The sequence below is a fragment of the Rattus norvegicus genome, chromosome 3 (genome assembly GCF_021556685.1).
Source record: "Rattus norvegicus strain SHRSP/BbbUtx chromosome 3, alternate assembly SHRSP_T2T, whole genome shotgun sequence".
NCBI lineage: Eukaryota > Metazoa > Chordata > Mammalia > Rodentia > Muridae > Rattus > Rattus norvegicus.
In genome coordinates this window covers 131,679,913-131,694,728 of record NC_141536.1, presented here as the reverse complement: position 1 = coordinate 131,694,728, position 14,816 = coordinate 131,679,913, and the positions used below count along the sequence as shown (strand labels likewise).

The window sequence follows — 14,816 nt, the reverse complement described above, 5'->3', positions numbered from 1 at the left end:
TTTCAGTGAATTCATGAATCCTCTGAAGCTCTATGTATTTTTACTAAATTCTATGTGTTGAGAAAAATGTACATTTTCCACTGCTTCTATCAAATTCTCACCGAATAAGGGTATCTGAAGAGGTAAATAGCCGAATGGATGAATGAGTGAGTGAATGAAGAGAGAATGACTGACTGGCTGAATGACTGGGTAAAAGAAAGGTCTAGAAAGGCACCCAATAAAATATCTTAGCCACTCTAATCTCTCCAGCACATAACTTTCCAGGACTTAGTAACCAATGTAGACACAGTTAAACACCTAATCCTGTACTGAAGATCTGGGTTCTGGTTTCACTTAACACAAAGCAAAATTCAAGATTTTCATGGGGATTCGGTCCTTTTGGATGTTCAAGCCATCATCAACACCCCAATTCTGAAGGCTAAGAAGTCAGAAATCGGTCGTCTGCTATCAGGCGTGGTGCGGATGAGTCAACTTTCAGCCGGCTTCTGGGTCATCGATTCCCTCTGATTCCTCCCATAAGCAAGCCCACCTTGCCCCGCCATCTCTGGCTTCTGCCCTCTTCCTAAGCACCCACTCACTACGGCAGAACCAGCCGCTCACCTGTCCGGAGCCACTCACCTGGACAGAGCCTTCCGCGCCCCACGGACAGCAGAGCTCAGCTCCGGCTTCCACAGCCAAGTCCACCTCAGCTCACAGTCGATTGGTCACTGCTCCAAAACGTCATTTCGCGGCGCCATGCTGTAACCAATCAGAGAGCGCTTCTCTGGCAGACACGAGAAAAATGAAACAGTCAGAAAAGTTGCGCCTCCATCTTTGAATGGGGCAAAGCAGTAGTTTCTCACCCTATAAACTTTAGAATGTAGAGTTCCATAGGCTACATACTTTCTCAAATATATTCTTAAAATTTTCTCCTGAATAGAACCTCGGCGCCTACGAGACCGTCATCCAAACGGATCCAGCACTTCTCAGGAGACCTCCTTGACACAACATGACGTCTGTTTGCCTGAGAGGGAAGTCCCTCTCATCACCTAGTTACCGGGAACCGAGAAAAGTGACGCGTAGCCCCAGAGGAAGCTGAAGTTGTCCAAGTTGTCCGGAAGAGGCCCTCAGCCTGAGGAAAGGGACTAAGAGGTGACAGAGTCTCGCCGCTAGTTGGTGTTCTTTTTCTGCTCAGCAGGTGCAGTTACTTTCTCACTTGCTGCTATGGTTTCTGTTCTCCATAAAAACTGTTTCTGGTGAACATCCTCCTGCCATTCCCCCGCAAGGAAATGAGTAACTAGGAACGGTCTTATTCAAGCCTTTAAGGAAACTAACAGAGTCCGTATTGATGAGTAACACAACTTTCTGTGGCCGCCTCAATCATTTTACACTTTCTTACAAGTGGCATAGACAGGCAGTCAGACAGACAGGCAGACAGTCAGACAGATCAGCAAATTCAGCGTGTGTGTAGTGCCTGCTGAGGCCAAAAGAAGGCATAGGATCCTATAGAGTTAGTTACTGTCTGTTGTGAACCTCCTGATATGGGGGCTGGGAACTGAACTCCAGAAGTATACACTCAATCACTCAACCAACTCTTCATCTCCAAACTAAAATCCTACAGTTACAACGCTAAAACATGTTTAGACATCCAAAAAGTATCCATTAAATAACCCAATTTACTAGTAATGCAATAATACCATTTTCTTTACAACAGAGCCTAACTATGTAGGTTTGGCTGGCCTGGAACTCAGAGCTCCTTTTTCCTCTGTCTTATGCCTCCTGAATGCTGGGATTAAAATCACAGGCCATCACACGCAGCTAAATCAAAGTTTTTGAAGTCTACAAATCATAGGACTTAGTTTAAACAGATGTTACTATGAAATATTACTGTTCGCATTCAAAGCTTTTTAAAATAAATTTATATTTTTCATCATCTTACCATAATGTTAATGATGGCATATTTAAAACCTTAAGTATTTTGGGAAATGTAAAGTTGTCTCTTCCCAAGGAAAAATATTCAGGTAACATAAAATATACATGTTCATTATATCGAAAGATGAGAAAAAGAAGTAGCTTTCAAAATAACAAACACTAATGTAATGTGATTTTATTTGTCAAAGATTTCCCTTTCAGTTTTGAACCTGGATGATTTCTAGTAATTTCTATAAAATGGATTTTTTTTTAATTTCATGTTCAAAGTATAAAAGGTTGAATGTCCTTACTTGGGGAAATTTTAGAAGTATTTTATTTATATGAGTATACTTGCAGGGCAGTAATGGTGCATGCCTGTAATCACAGCACTTGGTAGGCAGAGTTTTGGGAGGTATCTGTGAGTTGGAGACCAGCCTGGTCTACCAACACTTCCCGTTGGTGTGGCAGTCTGATTGTCTTGTAGAATGACAGAGACAGTCAGAGAGCACTAGAAACTAGATTTGCTGCCACCTCTTCCCTAAGAGACTACCTCTTTAAACTTTTGTTCCCTTAAAGGGAAATGCCTGGCAAAACCAAATTTCTGGTTGTTGGTACTATCAGTGGGAGGAGAGTAAACTAACAGCCATGAGTAAACCAGAAAGAAGAACTGAAAATCATTAGAAAGAAGAAAAGAAAGCCAAGGGAGCAGTGCCCTCTACTTAGCATTTGCCTTCTAGGACCCAAGGGAAAAGAAACAGTTGAGTTTAAATTACACCCTGTAATGTGCTCTTTCGTGGTGTGAATCCCAGTTCTATCTGGAATCCTAGTGAAAATGTTAAGTGTAGAACATGGCTCGATGGCTCAGCAGAACCTGGAACCCACGCAACTACTGAAGGAGAGAACCACTTCCACAAAGTTGACCTCTGATTCCAACACCCACGCCATGCCCCCTCCACAAAAAAAATAATAACAATAATAATAATGATAATAATAATATAGATATAATAAAGGTTTAATATTACACAAACAAGATAGTACAAATAATTTACTTAACTCACATATTAATGAGGAAACCAATAGAGATGTTCAAATTGGTCTTAAGAAAACCTCATAAAAACTTATATTCTGTACCATACAGTGTTATATTCATTGTTATGGGCCTCAGTTTTGTATGTGTTTATACCTGTCAACTTTCTAAAGTTAATCTGTCTATACTGAGTTGTATAGTAATGCAAAGTATAAAAGTGCACAACCCTCAGATGACACCAGCACATCTCATAAAATGCCCAGTAGTCCATGAAATATAATTTCCTTTTTCTGTTTCAAAATGTTTTACAAGACTCCCAGCATATTGTAATGGCTAATATTTATTCTCAACTTAATTGGATTTTAGAACCACCTAAGAAACACAACTCTGGTTGTATCTGAGAGAGCATTTCCAGACAGGAGTAACTGAAGAAGGAACCCTAAAATGTCTGGCACCATCTCCTACGGTGGAGGCCCAGACTGAATAAAGTGGGGAAAGGAGATGGCCAGATGAGTATTGGTTTCCCTTTCTCTGTGGTTGACACTATAGACTAAGCCATCTGCATCCATGCCTTTCCCAGCCTACTAGACTCTGAACTGTGAGCCTTTATGCCTTCCCACTATGATAAACTGTTTCTCCAAACTGCAAGCTAAAATATATCCTTCATCCCCAGAGTTGCTTTTTGTCAGCTATATCATTACAGCAACAATAAAAGTCTATACAGAGCAATACTGTACAGAGAAGTGAGTTGGTTCTGTGAGGAACATGATTAGTGAAGTTCCTGAACTTTCTGAACTATGTTTACAGAACGATGTTGAAGAATTTGCAGCTGTAGGCTGGAGATTTAGAGAGCTGTAAGCAGAGATGAATGGACCACCCAGTGAGATTTTGGAAGACTGGAATGCCAATAGAGATATGAACAGCAAAAGGTGTGCTTACGACATTTCAGACAGGAACAAAGACTGTGCTGAGAAATGGTCAAGAGATCATTGGTATGAGAGTCTGGCCAAGGCCATAGCTGTGTTTTCACTGTATCCTGAAAACTCGACCAAACTAAATGCAACAGGGACCATCTACTGGTTCTCCACACCACATGAACAATTAACACCAAGTTCTGCTGGCACGCAGATGCAAGCAGACCCTGCTGAGCCATCGATGCCATGGCCTCTGCATGCCTTTGACACTCAAACTGGGAAGCATTTTCCTTGTCCAGGAAAGAGTTTCAATAGAAGATGACATTTCACCCAGGCTGAGGAATGGTTACTGTTCATCATATATATTGTGGTTTATTATAGATATTTAGCAGGAGGATGTGAGAATGCAGTATTGAATGCATGCTAAACAATGCAGATGAAGCAAAGCTGGAGAAAGCAGCTGTAACTGAAAAGAGATTGGCACCATTAATGGGAAACATTTACATTGGGGCAATAAGAAATGTGCCCTGAGGTTCAGACCCCACCCACCAAAAGTTCCAGCTCTTTTTTTTTTTTTTTTTTTTTTTTTTTTGGTGCAGCTTATTGATGGTATTTAAGAGAGTGGGAAGGGCTCCCTAGGCCCCTCCTGTTATTATGGGGTCTGGGATGGAATTGTGAGGGAGATGCTCAGTGTTGGGGGCTGAGTTGGGATGGGGACTCCTCAGCAACTGAGGGCCTCTCTCTTGCTCTCAGTATCCTTGCTGGGCTGGGGTAGGTGGTCCACGGTTTCTTACTCCTTGTAAGCCATGTAGGCCATGAGATCCACCACCCTGTTGCTTTAGCCATATTCATTGTCATACTAGGAAATGAGCTTTACAAAGTTGTCATTGAGAGCAATGCCAGCCCCAGCATCAAAGGTGGAAGAGTGGGAGTTGCTGTTGAAGTTGCAGGAGACAACCTGGTCCTCAGTGTAGCCCAGGATGCCCTTTAATGGGCCCTCAGATGCCTGCTTCACCACCTTCTTGATGTCATCACACTTGGCAGGTTTCTCCAGGCGGCATGTCAGATCCACAACGGAAACATTGGGGGTAGGAGCACGGAAGTGAACTTCCCATTCAGTTCTGGGATGACCTTGCCCACAGACTTGGCAGCACCAGTGGATGCAAGAATGATGTTCTGGGCTGCCCCACGGCCATCACGACACAGCTTTCCAGAGGGGCCATTCACAGTTTTCTGAGTGGCAGTGATGGCATGGACTGTGGTCATGAGCCCTTCCACGATGCCAAAGTTGTCATAGATGACCTTGGCCAGGGGGGCTAAGCAGTTGGTGGTGCAGGATGCATTGCTGACAATCTTGAAGGAGTTGTCATATTTCTCATGGTTCACACCCATCACAAACATGGGGGCATCAGCGGAAGGAGCAGAGATGATGACCCTTTTGGCCCCACCCTTCAGGTGAGCCCCAGCCTTCTCCATGGTGGTGAAGACGCCAGTAAACTCCACGACATACTCAGCACCAGCGTCACCCCATTTGATGTTAGCGGGATTTCGCTCCTGGAAGATGATGATGGCTTCCCGTTGATGACAAGCTTCCCATTCTCAGCCTTGACTGTGCCGTTGAACTTGCCATGGGTAGAGTCATACTGGAACATGTAGACCATGTAGTTGAGGTCAATGAAGGGGTCGTTTATGGCAATAATGTCCATTTTGCCAGATGCAGAGCAGAAGGCTGCCCTGGTAACCAGGCACCCAATACGGCCAAATCCATTCACACCGACCTTCACCATCTTGTCTATGAGATGAGGTTGGCACTGCACACGAAGATGAGGCTCTGGAACAGGGAGGAGCAGAGAGCCAGGTTCCAGCTCTTAAAAGTACAAATTTGTTTAAAACAAGAAATCCTGGGGTTGGGGATTAAGCTCAGTGGTAGAGCGCTTGCCTAGGAAGCTCAAGGCCCTGGGTTCGGTCCCCAGCTCCGAAAAAAAGAACCAAAAAAAAAAAAAAAAAAAACCCAAGAAATCCTGAACTGAGAATGCCTCCACCCCTCTCAAGGGTTCCCTGCTGGCCAAGGGAAATGTTCTCCCAGTTTCAACGGCAAAGGCAGGCAGAAGCCATGTCATTGTGACACACCAGCATCTACCCACATCTAAGTGGCAGCAGAGCTTGATGTTAATTAATTGTTCAGGTGGTGCTGTCTTTGCAAGCATGCAGACTATGAGTAAGAGGGATTTGCTAGGCACCTTGGCATATGAGGTGAGTTGATTTCTGTGAGTTCCAAACCAACCCAGTCTATATAATGAGTTCCAGCCCAGCCTACCTAATGGCAGCCCTATCTAAAAGTAAATAAAATGAGAGCACATGAAGGCTTGCTCTAAGGTTCTCGAAAGCTGCCATGACTAACAAAATATGGCTCGGTTGTATTTTCTGTGGAGAAGCCCTGAAAAGTTGTTGCATGAGTCTGTGAAAGTGGAGCTTCAGTTGCAGTGGCTAGCACAGGATACTGGAGACACAGGATACTGGAGACATAGTTCATGTCCAGCATTCATGGAGTGGGAAGCAGAGAGATCCCTGAAGCTTGCTGGCTAGCTACTCTTGCTAAATCAATGAGCTCCAAGCTCCAAATTCACAGATCTTGTTGCAAAACCCAAATGTAATGTGGAAATGAAGGAAAGAAGACACTCAACATTGACTTCTGGCACGCACGCGCGCGCGCGCGCGCGCGCACACACACACACACACACACACACACACACACCACATACAATTAAAAACATAGAATGTGGCTATTTGTTCTTGAGTTGACTTGGCAAGATTTGAGCATAGTTTCTACATCCAAGGTTCACATTATTCTTGGCAAAATGCAGTTTTCATACCCACCTCAATAAAACCCTTAAGGAACAGACTCATGACAACTGATCCTGTGTTCTTTTCCTGGCTTGTTTGCCTGGCTCTTTGCAAAGTGTCTTTTCTCCTCTGCTACTCTGGTTTCATTAACAACTCCTGTCAACTAGCCACGACCTAGAACTAGAATTGTTGTACACTGCAACTGAAGCGCAACTCTCACAGACTCATTGTGGGTCTTAATGAGAAGTCATACATCAGCTGACCTGTAGGCAAGTCTGTGGGAGATTGTCTTTTTTTTTTTTTTTTTAAAGTCTTTTTTTTTTTTTTTTTTTTTGGTTCTTTTTTTCGGAGCTGGGGACCGAACCCAGGGCCTTGCACTTCCTAGGCAAGCGCTCTACCAACTGAGCTAAATCCCCAACCCCTTATGGGAGATTGTCTTAATTGAGCTAACTGAGGCAGAAAAACTCACCCTGCACTTTGACAGTTCCATTTTATGGGCAAGCCCTGAACTGTATCAGAGTGAGGGAAACCAGTCACAATCAGATTGGACAACCCAAGTTCAATGTCAGGGACCCACACGATGGAATGAGAGAAAGGGGTCCTTCAAGTTGTCTTCTAGCCTTTGCATACATACTCATCTATGCTCAAAGGTACACACATCATGTGCGCACACACATGATAATTTAAAACAATAATGGGGCTAGAGCAATGGCTCAGCCATTAAATATAGGTGCTGCTCTCTCAGAAGACTGGAGTTCAATTCCTGGCATTCACGTTTGACCCAACGCCAGTAACTCCAGTTCCAGGAGACCCAACATCCTCCTCTGGACTCAGGAGAAGGCAAAAGCCTGCGTGTATCCAAGAACTACAATTCCCAGAAGGCTGCGGTGCGGGCTCTGGGCCGGATGTAGACTTAGTCTGAGCACTTCTGGTCCAAGCTGGGCAGGGGTCTCACGTCTGCATTAATGGCGTCCCCTACCAAGGCAGTGATTGTTCCTGGGAACGGAGGCGGGGATGTGGCCACCCACGGCTGGTACGGCTGGGTGAGAAAGGGGCTGGAGCAGGTAAGGAATGCGCTCCTGCTCTTTGGTCAGCGTGGCTCAGAACGAAGGCAAGCGAGGCTCCAGCCTGTTGTGCCCACCCTCCTACCTGGCGCAGCGGCTCAAAACTCTGAAGGCTCAGTTTTTGAGGCTAAAGGGAAAACTTGTTGTACAATGGGAGAGAATGCCCCCTCCCTATCCCCATCTGATGCCATTTCAGATTACAGACTTTTCAGATAATTTTGTTTATATTTGTTAACTTTTTAATTCACCATGTGATATTTAATATATACAAAGGATTGTATAACATAAATAAACTACCAAGCTAAGATAATTTTTCCCTCTTCTGTCTAAACCCAAGGTGTCTTTGATAATGTGTCCTGTTGTAGAATTGAACTACACTCCCACGACAAAATGAAACTCTAGAACATTGCCAGTATTTTCTGAATAATCTGTCTGCCCCATGTCCTATGTGTATGACATTCTGAAGTTTATTTTGCTTCTCTTTAAATTATTGTGTGCAAGGAGGCATCTGGAAGTCAGAAGACATTTTGGAATCAGTTCTTTCTACCTTTACATGGGTTCTGGGAATCGAACTCAGGTCACCGGGCTTGTACTGCAAGTGCCTTTGCCAGCTGGGCTGCTTTTCTGGCCTTTTTGCTAAACTTTTTTAAAACTTAAAAGTATTTTTTCAACCATGTGTATAATCTTTTGGCTTCTTTGAGAACTTTATAGAAACATCATTGCACCCTAGGTCGTCCTGTAAACTTAATAAAAGAAAAACAAAAAACAAAAAACAAAAAACAAAAAAAAAAACTTTCTTCCGTAGCCCAGCAGTTAGTTTCCTGAGTTGGCCTCTAGAGTAGAGTTTCAGGAGAAAATAAGGGTCTGTTTGGAATAAAACTTCAAGGTTGTGGCTGAAAGCTATGGGCAAAGAAGCAACTCACAGGTCAAGCTGGAAATGCCCAGTAGGACTGGATGCACAACTGTCTCAGTTCTCAGTGCTGTCTCTGTTCTTTTTGACTGTCTTTCTGTGGCACGGTGTTCAGCTAGGTCATTCTGTCTCCAGCACATTCACTTAGGTCTTTGCTGTACATGAAGCACAGACTGAAAGTGCGGAAACCAGTCTCCGCACAGGTCTACAACTGGACAGAAGTGTGCATAAAAAAAAAAAAAAAAAGAGAAGTGTTCGTGACTGTATATTCATCCGAAGCCCCTGACACTGCTTAATCTATTTCATGTCATAATATTAGCAAATATTTACTGAACTAAGCACGGTCATCTCAGGCATCACATTTTTAAGCTCTTTATTATAGCTTTTCCTCTCCCTTATATCACAGATTCCTGGTTTCCAGTGTTTGGCTAAAAACATGCCTGACCCAAGTAAGTCTGAAATTTGTTTTTGAAAAGCCTCATTTGTTAGATTTTTGAGCTCACTATTTGTAGGGTGAGGCTTGGAAGCAGGAACGTCACAGAAAAGGACAAAAATATACACTAAGAACAAAGAAAGCAAGGAGCTCAAGATGGTAGGACTAGGCCAACACACACACACACACACACACACACACACACACACACACACACACACACACACACAGAGGGAAGATTTCAGTAACAAGATATATAAATTTTAACTTTAACTTTGTAAGCTAGCAATTGTATTTTCCATGTTTAAGTATCAGACAAAATTTAGGTGTTTTATTTGAAACAGGTAAAATAAAATAAAGCCTTACAGTATCTAATTGAGTTCCTATGTATTTAAAATTATAAAATTGCCCTTTTGTGGGGAGGGGTCTATGACTTGGTTCAGGAAAGAAGTGATATAAACCATATATGGGTTTTAGAATGTTGTCAAGGTTGTGTGTGTGTGTGTGTTTTGTTTTTCTTGGTGCTGGGACTGAACCAAGGATCTCACACATCCTAGCTGAGTAATCTGCCCCTGAGCTGTACCTCCAGCTGGGGTATTTGTTTGCCATGTTTAAATTTGCACATTAAAATATTAGAGTTGAGGCCAGTGATCATGGTATATGCCTTTAATCCTGACACTTGGGAGCTCAAGGAAAGAGGATTCCGGTGTGGGCTACACAGCAAATTCCAGACTAGCTTATGCTCATAGTGAGGAGGCTCTAACTCATAAAAGAAAAATGGGTGGGAGGGAGACTTCACTTCAGTTGTAATGTAATTTTTAAGAACATGGTAGGTATAGAAGGGAGGGGCAGAGAGCAAAACTACTAAACCACAGGACAGAATCTGCTAACACAGCCCCCATTTAAAAGCTGTGAGCTCCTATTTACTTAGCGAGGTGGGACAGCATAAGACTTATAGACTACCCCAAGTACCAGACTGTTTTACCCTGACCACAGTTACCGCTCGAGAGAGCATCTGGCTGCCCTTCATGGAGACAGAACTGCACTGTGATGAGAAGACCATCATCATAGGCCACAGTTCCGGGGCCATCGCAGCCATGAGGTATGACCTGTTGAATTGCTGCCCTGGGTGTGTTGTAGGCATGCTTGCTTGGGAAATAGTTGTGTTTCTTAAGTTTCCATTGCAGAGGAAACAGTGCTGACCTCAAAAGAGGTAACATAATCTGCCCTAATTTCTTCCTTGTTTGTTAAGGGATTGAAAGAAACTGATTGCTTTTACCAGGAGCAGTGATCCTTTAAAAGCCTCTATGGCCCTGAAGAAACTTCCTGTTTCTCAGCTCTGATGTCTTCCCCTCACCTCTTTTCTCCTCTTAACCAGGCATAGTGATGTCATTGAAGTTCCTGGAATATTCCAAGTATACACCGGCCTTATCCTGCTCAGCCTTCTAGTTGGGACATCATCTACAAGCTGCCTGACTTTCTCTTACTGTACTCTGCTTGGATGTCCCTTTTTGGGCAAGATCTGTGATTTGTCCGTATAAAGGAGCAGCCTTGCTTTACTATCTCTTTATATTTATTACCTGCAGTGTTTTGGTTTTGTTTTTTTGGGGGGGCACATCACAGTGCCTAGGAGAGAGCCTGACATAGTGCCCAACCCGCTCAACTTGGAAAATAGAGGTTGCTTTCCCTACCCACCTCAACCCCCTAATCCTTGGGATTCACATGTACACCCATAAATAATGCTTCTATCAAAATCTCTTATCTTCCCCATTAGCCTATTGAGTAAGGAATTAGCTGCCAGCTGTTTAAGGTTGAACTTTTTCCATAGTTCCTACCCTGGTAACAAAGGCCATTCCAAGCAGTCAAGATATTGGATGAATTATCATGAAATCTTGCCAAATTTTATAACCTTTTAGCTACACAGGTCAAGGGAGTGGGGATAACGTGTTTGAGCACAGATCCAGAGAACAGTGGTGCAATAATAGCAGAAGGGCTATTTACAGATGTGCAGAGGGAGCGGTGCTGACCTCAAAAGTGGAAATTGGATCTGTCCGTTTCTACCTTGTTTAGCAGTTATTGGTAAAACTGTAATATTTGTGTGTAAGTCTTCTGGGTTCGTTAAGACTGTCAAAAACCTTCTAAGAATGGACTCCTAAAGCTAAGAGAGGCAAAAACAACAAACATGAACCATCAGTGTAAAGGTATGAAGAAACAGGAAACTGATACAATCATCAGGGGCTGCTAACTGACTTATTAAGGGATATTGAGCCTTCTCAATAGAAAGTGCTAGAAACACCTTAACAAGCAATCAAACTTAGTGTCACTGACAGTGGGACACACAAACACCTGCCCCTGGAGTGATGGCAAGGCTCTCTTGGGAAAAATGTTTAACCTCAGTCTTATTGTGAGAAAACAAGTTCAGTTTAGGGAACTGACCTTAAATCCTTTGTGAGAATACAGGAAGCACTAAATTTATTAGGTGCAGTAACATTACTAAGGTTATTCATAAGAGACACACACTAAGGTAAGTATAAAGAGTGGTAGCCTTAGAGAATCTGAGTGCTTTTCATGTCTTCTGTGGGTTTGATATTTCTGAGTAACCAGATAGAGGGAAAGGTTTAACCTCAAGAATGGTATTCTAGGCCTAAACGTTTCCTAGCACAAAAGCTTCAAAGGTGTCACATCATTCCTCAGCCTACTCTTGGCTGAGCAAGGGCATCTGCAGATAGTGAGCTGGTGGTGTGTGTGTAGGGTGCTATTGTAAACACTTTTCCTGCCCACACAGGGCCAGTGATAGTTTATCTGGGAGTGGAGCCAAACACAACACAACTGAGAATGTATGTGCAAGGGACAGTACAAGTATTTTTCTGGCACTGTCCAGCTTTTCTAAAATCATGGCTCACAGATTACTTGTACTAGTCAAGTGGGTTAGAGAGTGCATGCCTTAAATTTGCAGGTTCCTGGGCCTTAGTCCCATTTCTCTCAATTGCATGCTCTGGGGCTGAGCCCCATGCTGACTCAGCATGTTGACCACCCAATTAATGCTGACACATAGAAAGGTGGATAAAGGCACAGGTCAGAGACAGTGATTCTGAGATCTTCTTGATGTTTTTCCATGCTCTCAGTAGCACACGCTAACTACCTTCCTGTGAACTTACATCAGGTAGGTTACTGTTTTTTCAGATTTAATAACACCATGTCTTATTGACACTATCTTTCTCATTCCAGGTATGCAGAGACACATCAGGTATACGCTCTCATATTGGTGTCTGCATACACATCAGACTTGGGAGATGAAAATGAGCGTGCAAGTGGTAAGTCTTTAGGAAGAGCCCCTAGAAAAACCCCTCCCTAAACATAGGACAAACTATTCAAGTTACAAAATAGTTATTTTCTCTCAACCTAAAAAAATATAACTAGCAAATGGGAGATTTCTGACTTACCTTTGGATGTGAGGTAGGTCTCTGTTCTAACTAGAATGAATCCCAGGACCTGGTTTTATTTTAGCCTTTTCCTTTGACTTTGTTAAGTCAGTACCAAGCCCCACAGAGACGAAAACCAAAGGACTGCTCTGAACTCGGGTCTCTGCTCCTTTGCATCTTTGATATTTTCAGATGTCAAGGCTAACGATTCATGCACATTGATAGGTTTTTCCACTCCTACAGGGTACTTCAGCCGCCCCTGGCAGTGGGAGAAGATCAAGGCCAACTGCCCTCACATTATACAGTTTGGCTCTACTGATGACCCCTTCCTTCCATGGAAGGAACAACAAGAAGTGGCAGATAGGCTGGACGCCAAACTGTACAAATTCACTGACCGTGGTCACTTTCAGAACACAGAGTTCCATGAACTGATTAGAGTGGTGAAGTCTATGCTGACTCCTGCTCTGTAACACGCCAGGATGGGGTAGAAGAGTAACAGCCGCTACCCTCACACAGCTTAGACATGGGACGTCCGTCCAGTTAGACTACAGAAGTGTCTGAGCAACAAACCCATTTGAACACTCACACTGAGTTACTAGCACTTCCAGTTCCCACAGAGCTTAAATCTCCCCGAAAAGCTACTAGCTACAGCAGTATGTTTCCTGTTTGATAAGAGACAGGTTTTTTATTTTTAGCTATCCTGTTGATGCAAAGAGAGTTAAGTCAGAAGAATCCAGAACTTGACATAGACCTGGTTGTGTGTCCCTGTAATCATTTCAGAAAAAGCAGGGGATCAGGAGGGGAAGGCTATCTTGACCCTGTCTCAGAAAGAGTGAGCAAGAAGATGACCCAGGTCTCCTGAGGCTCATTCCAAATTATAACTCACTATGTTTAGCAAGATGTGTTCCACTTCTGAGACCCCAGTACTTGGAAAACTGAGGAAGGTAGATCTTGAGTTTGAGACCTTGTCTAGGCTAAGTAAAACCCTGTCTCAAAACAACAACAAAAACAGGTTTTCATTCAACTTATATGACTGACACTTTCCATTTTGTAATAAAAATTTTCTCTTACTGGGGAAATGAAAACACGATTCAAGGTCCAGAATGTTGTCTTAGAACTCAAAACTCTGGTTGCTCTTTAAAACTGGCTCAAGAGAATAAACTCAAACTTGGGTGTTCATCATTGAAATTCCTGACCCCACCACGTCCCCAAGTCCTTCTAACAGGTTGAGAGAGAACAACATATGGATGCTTAGTAAGGGAGCTGCAGGGGACAGATAATCTGTATATCAACTGTATAGGACTGGCAGAATTCAGTCATGGGGAAGTGCTGCAATATAGAAATGTGACCAATACTTATGTCTTTTTTTAACTAGAGGAATATATGTGTATATAATTCCTACATGAATTATGGTAGCTGGGAACAGCATTGTAATTAAAAGATTTGCAAATGCTACAAGACAAAGACCAGGTCATCCCTTTGTGAACTTGGTCGTAAACATTTTTAGAATCTCTATGAAGTCCAAGAAAAACAAGATAACTAAAATGGACATAATACTAAAGGGTGGAAAACAAGGGAGCAATCTGTATTTTGTTATTAAGTTTTTAAGTATCTTCAAAAGAACTTTTCCAGGGCTAGGGAGAAGGCTGAACAGTCAAGAGCACTGACTTTTTTCCAGAGGTTCTGAGTTCAATTCCCAGCAACTACATGGTAGCTCACAACCATCTGTAATGGGACCCGATGCCCTCTTCTGGTGTGTCTGAAGACAGCTACAGTGTACTCACATACATAAAATAAGTAAATCTTAAAAAAAAAAAAAAAAAAAGAAAAAAAAGAAAAGAAAGAAAAAAGAAAAAACTTTTCCACAATGCAAGTTTAACTCTAGAATATTCAACCTCTTGTAGAGCGCATTCAAGGAACACTGCAGATTTTTCTTATACTCACTCAAAAATAAACAACTCCTTTTTAAAACTGCTTTTTATATTGTATAATTCGATGTATAAAATGGTTTCATGATTACATTTTTGCTGGCTTATAAAGTACTTTGTCCACATGTTTAAAAAAATGAAATAAACTGTTTATTTCCTAGTATCTTCTGACTTCTGTGATGGCAGAGATCTCATGTGCACCTACACTTGACGACAGAACCTGTTACTGACACAGAAATGTGATTCTCCACACTGTTACCCTAGAAGGGGTGCACTGTTGTGGTAGCCTAAAATGATTTGGGATTTTCTAAAGTCAGGAAAGATTTTAACTTTTAACAATAGGTATTTTTGGAGGATAAGACAATTATATATATACTCTAAGTG

At 42.6% G+C, this 14,816-nt stretch overlaps 2 protein-coding genes and 1 pseudogene across 5 annotated transcripts in view; 1 reads left to right on the top strand and 2 right to left on the bottom strand.

Moving 5' to 3' along the window:
- The window catches only part of Sec23b (SEC23 B, COPII component), a 41,608-nt gene extending 40,916 nt beyond the window's left edge, over window positions 1–692 (bottom strand). For 2 of the 3 annotated variants that reach the window (XR_015683203.1, XM_087653357.1), the window contains exon 1: window positions 619–692. The gene's annotated coding sequence lies outside the window, so the exon portion shown is untranslated. 3 annotated transcript variants of the gene reach the window in all.
- Window positions 693–788: 96 nt separating this feature from the next.
- On the top strand, window positions 789–14,595 carry Rbbp9 (RB binding protein 9, serine hydrolase). Of its 2 annotated transcripts, none has more exons than XM_087650391.1 (5): window positions 789–1,177; window positions 9,056–9,098; window positions 10,079–10,184; window positions 12,311–12,396; window positions 12,748–14,595. In XM_087650391.1, exons 2-5 carry the CDS (start codon window positions 9,086–9,088, stop codon window positions 12,972–12,974), a joined length of 432 nt encoding a protein of 143 aa, XP_087506517.1. In that variant the 5' UTR covers window positions 789–1,177; window positions 9,056–9,085; the 3' UTR covers window positions 12,975–14,595.
- On the bottom strand, window positions 4,584–5,718 carry LOC108350480 (glyceraldehyde-3-phosphate dehydrogenase pseudogene; annotated as a pseudogene).
- Window positions 14,596–14,816: the final 221 nt, after the last annotated feature.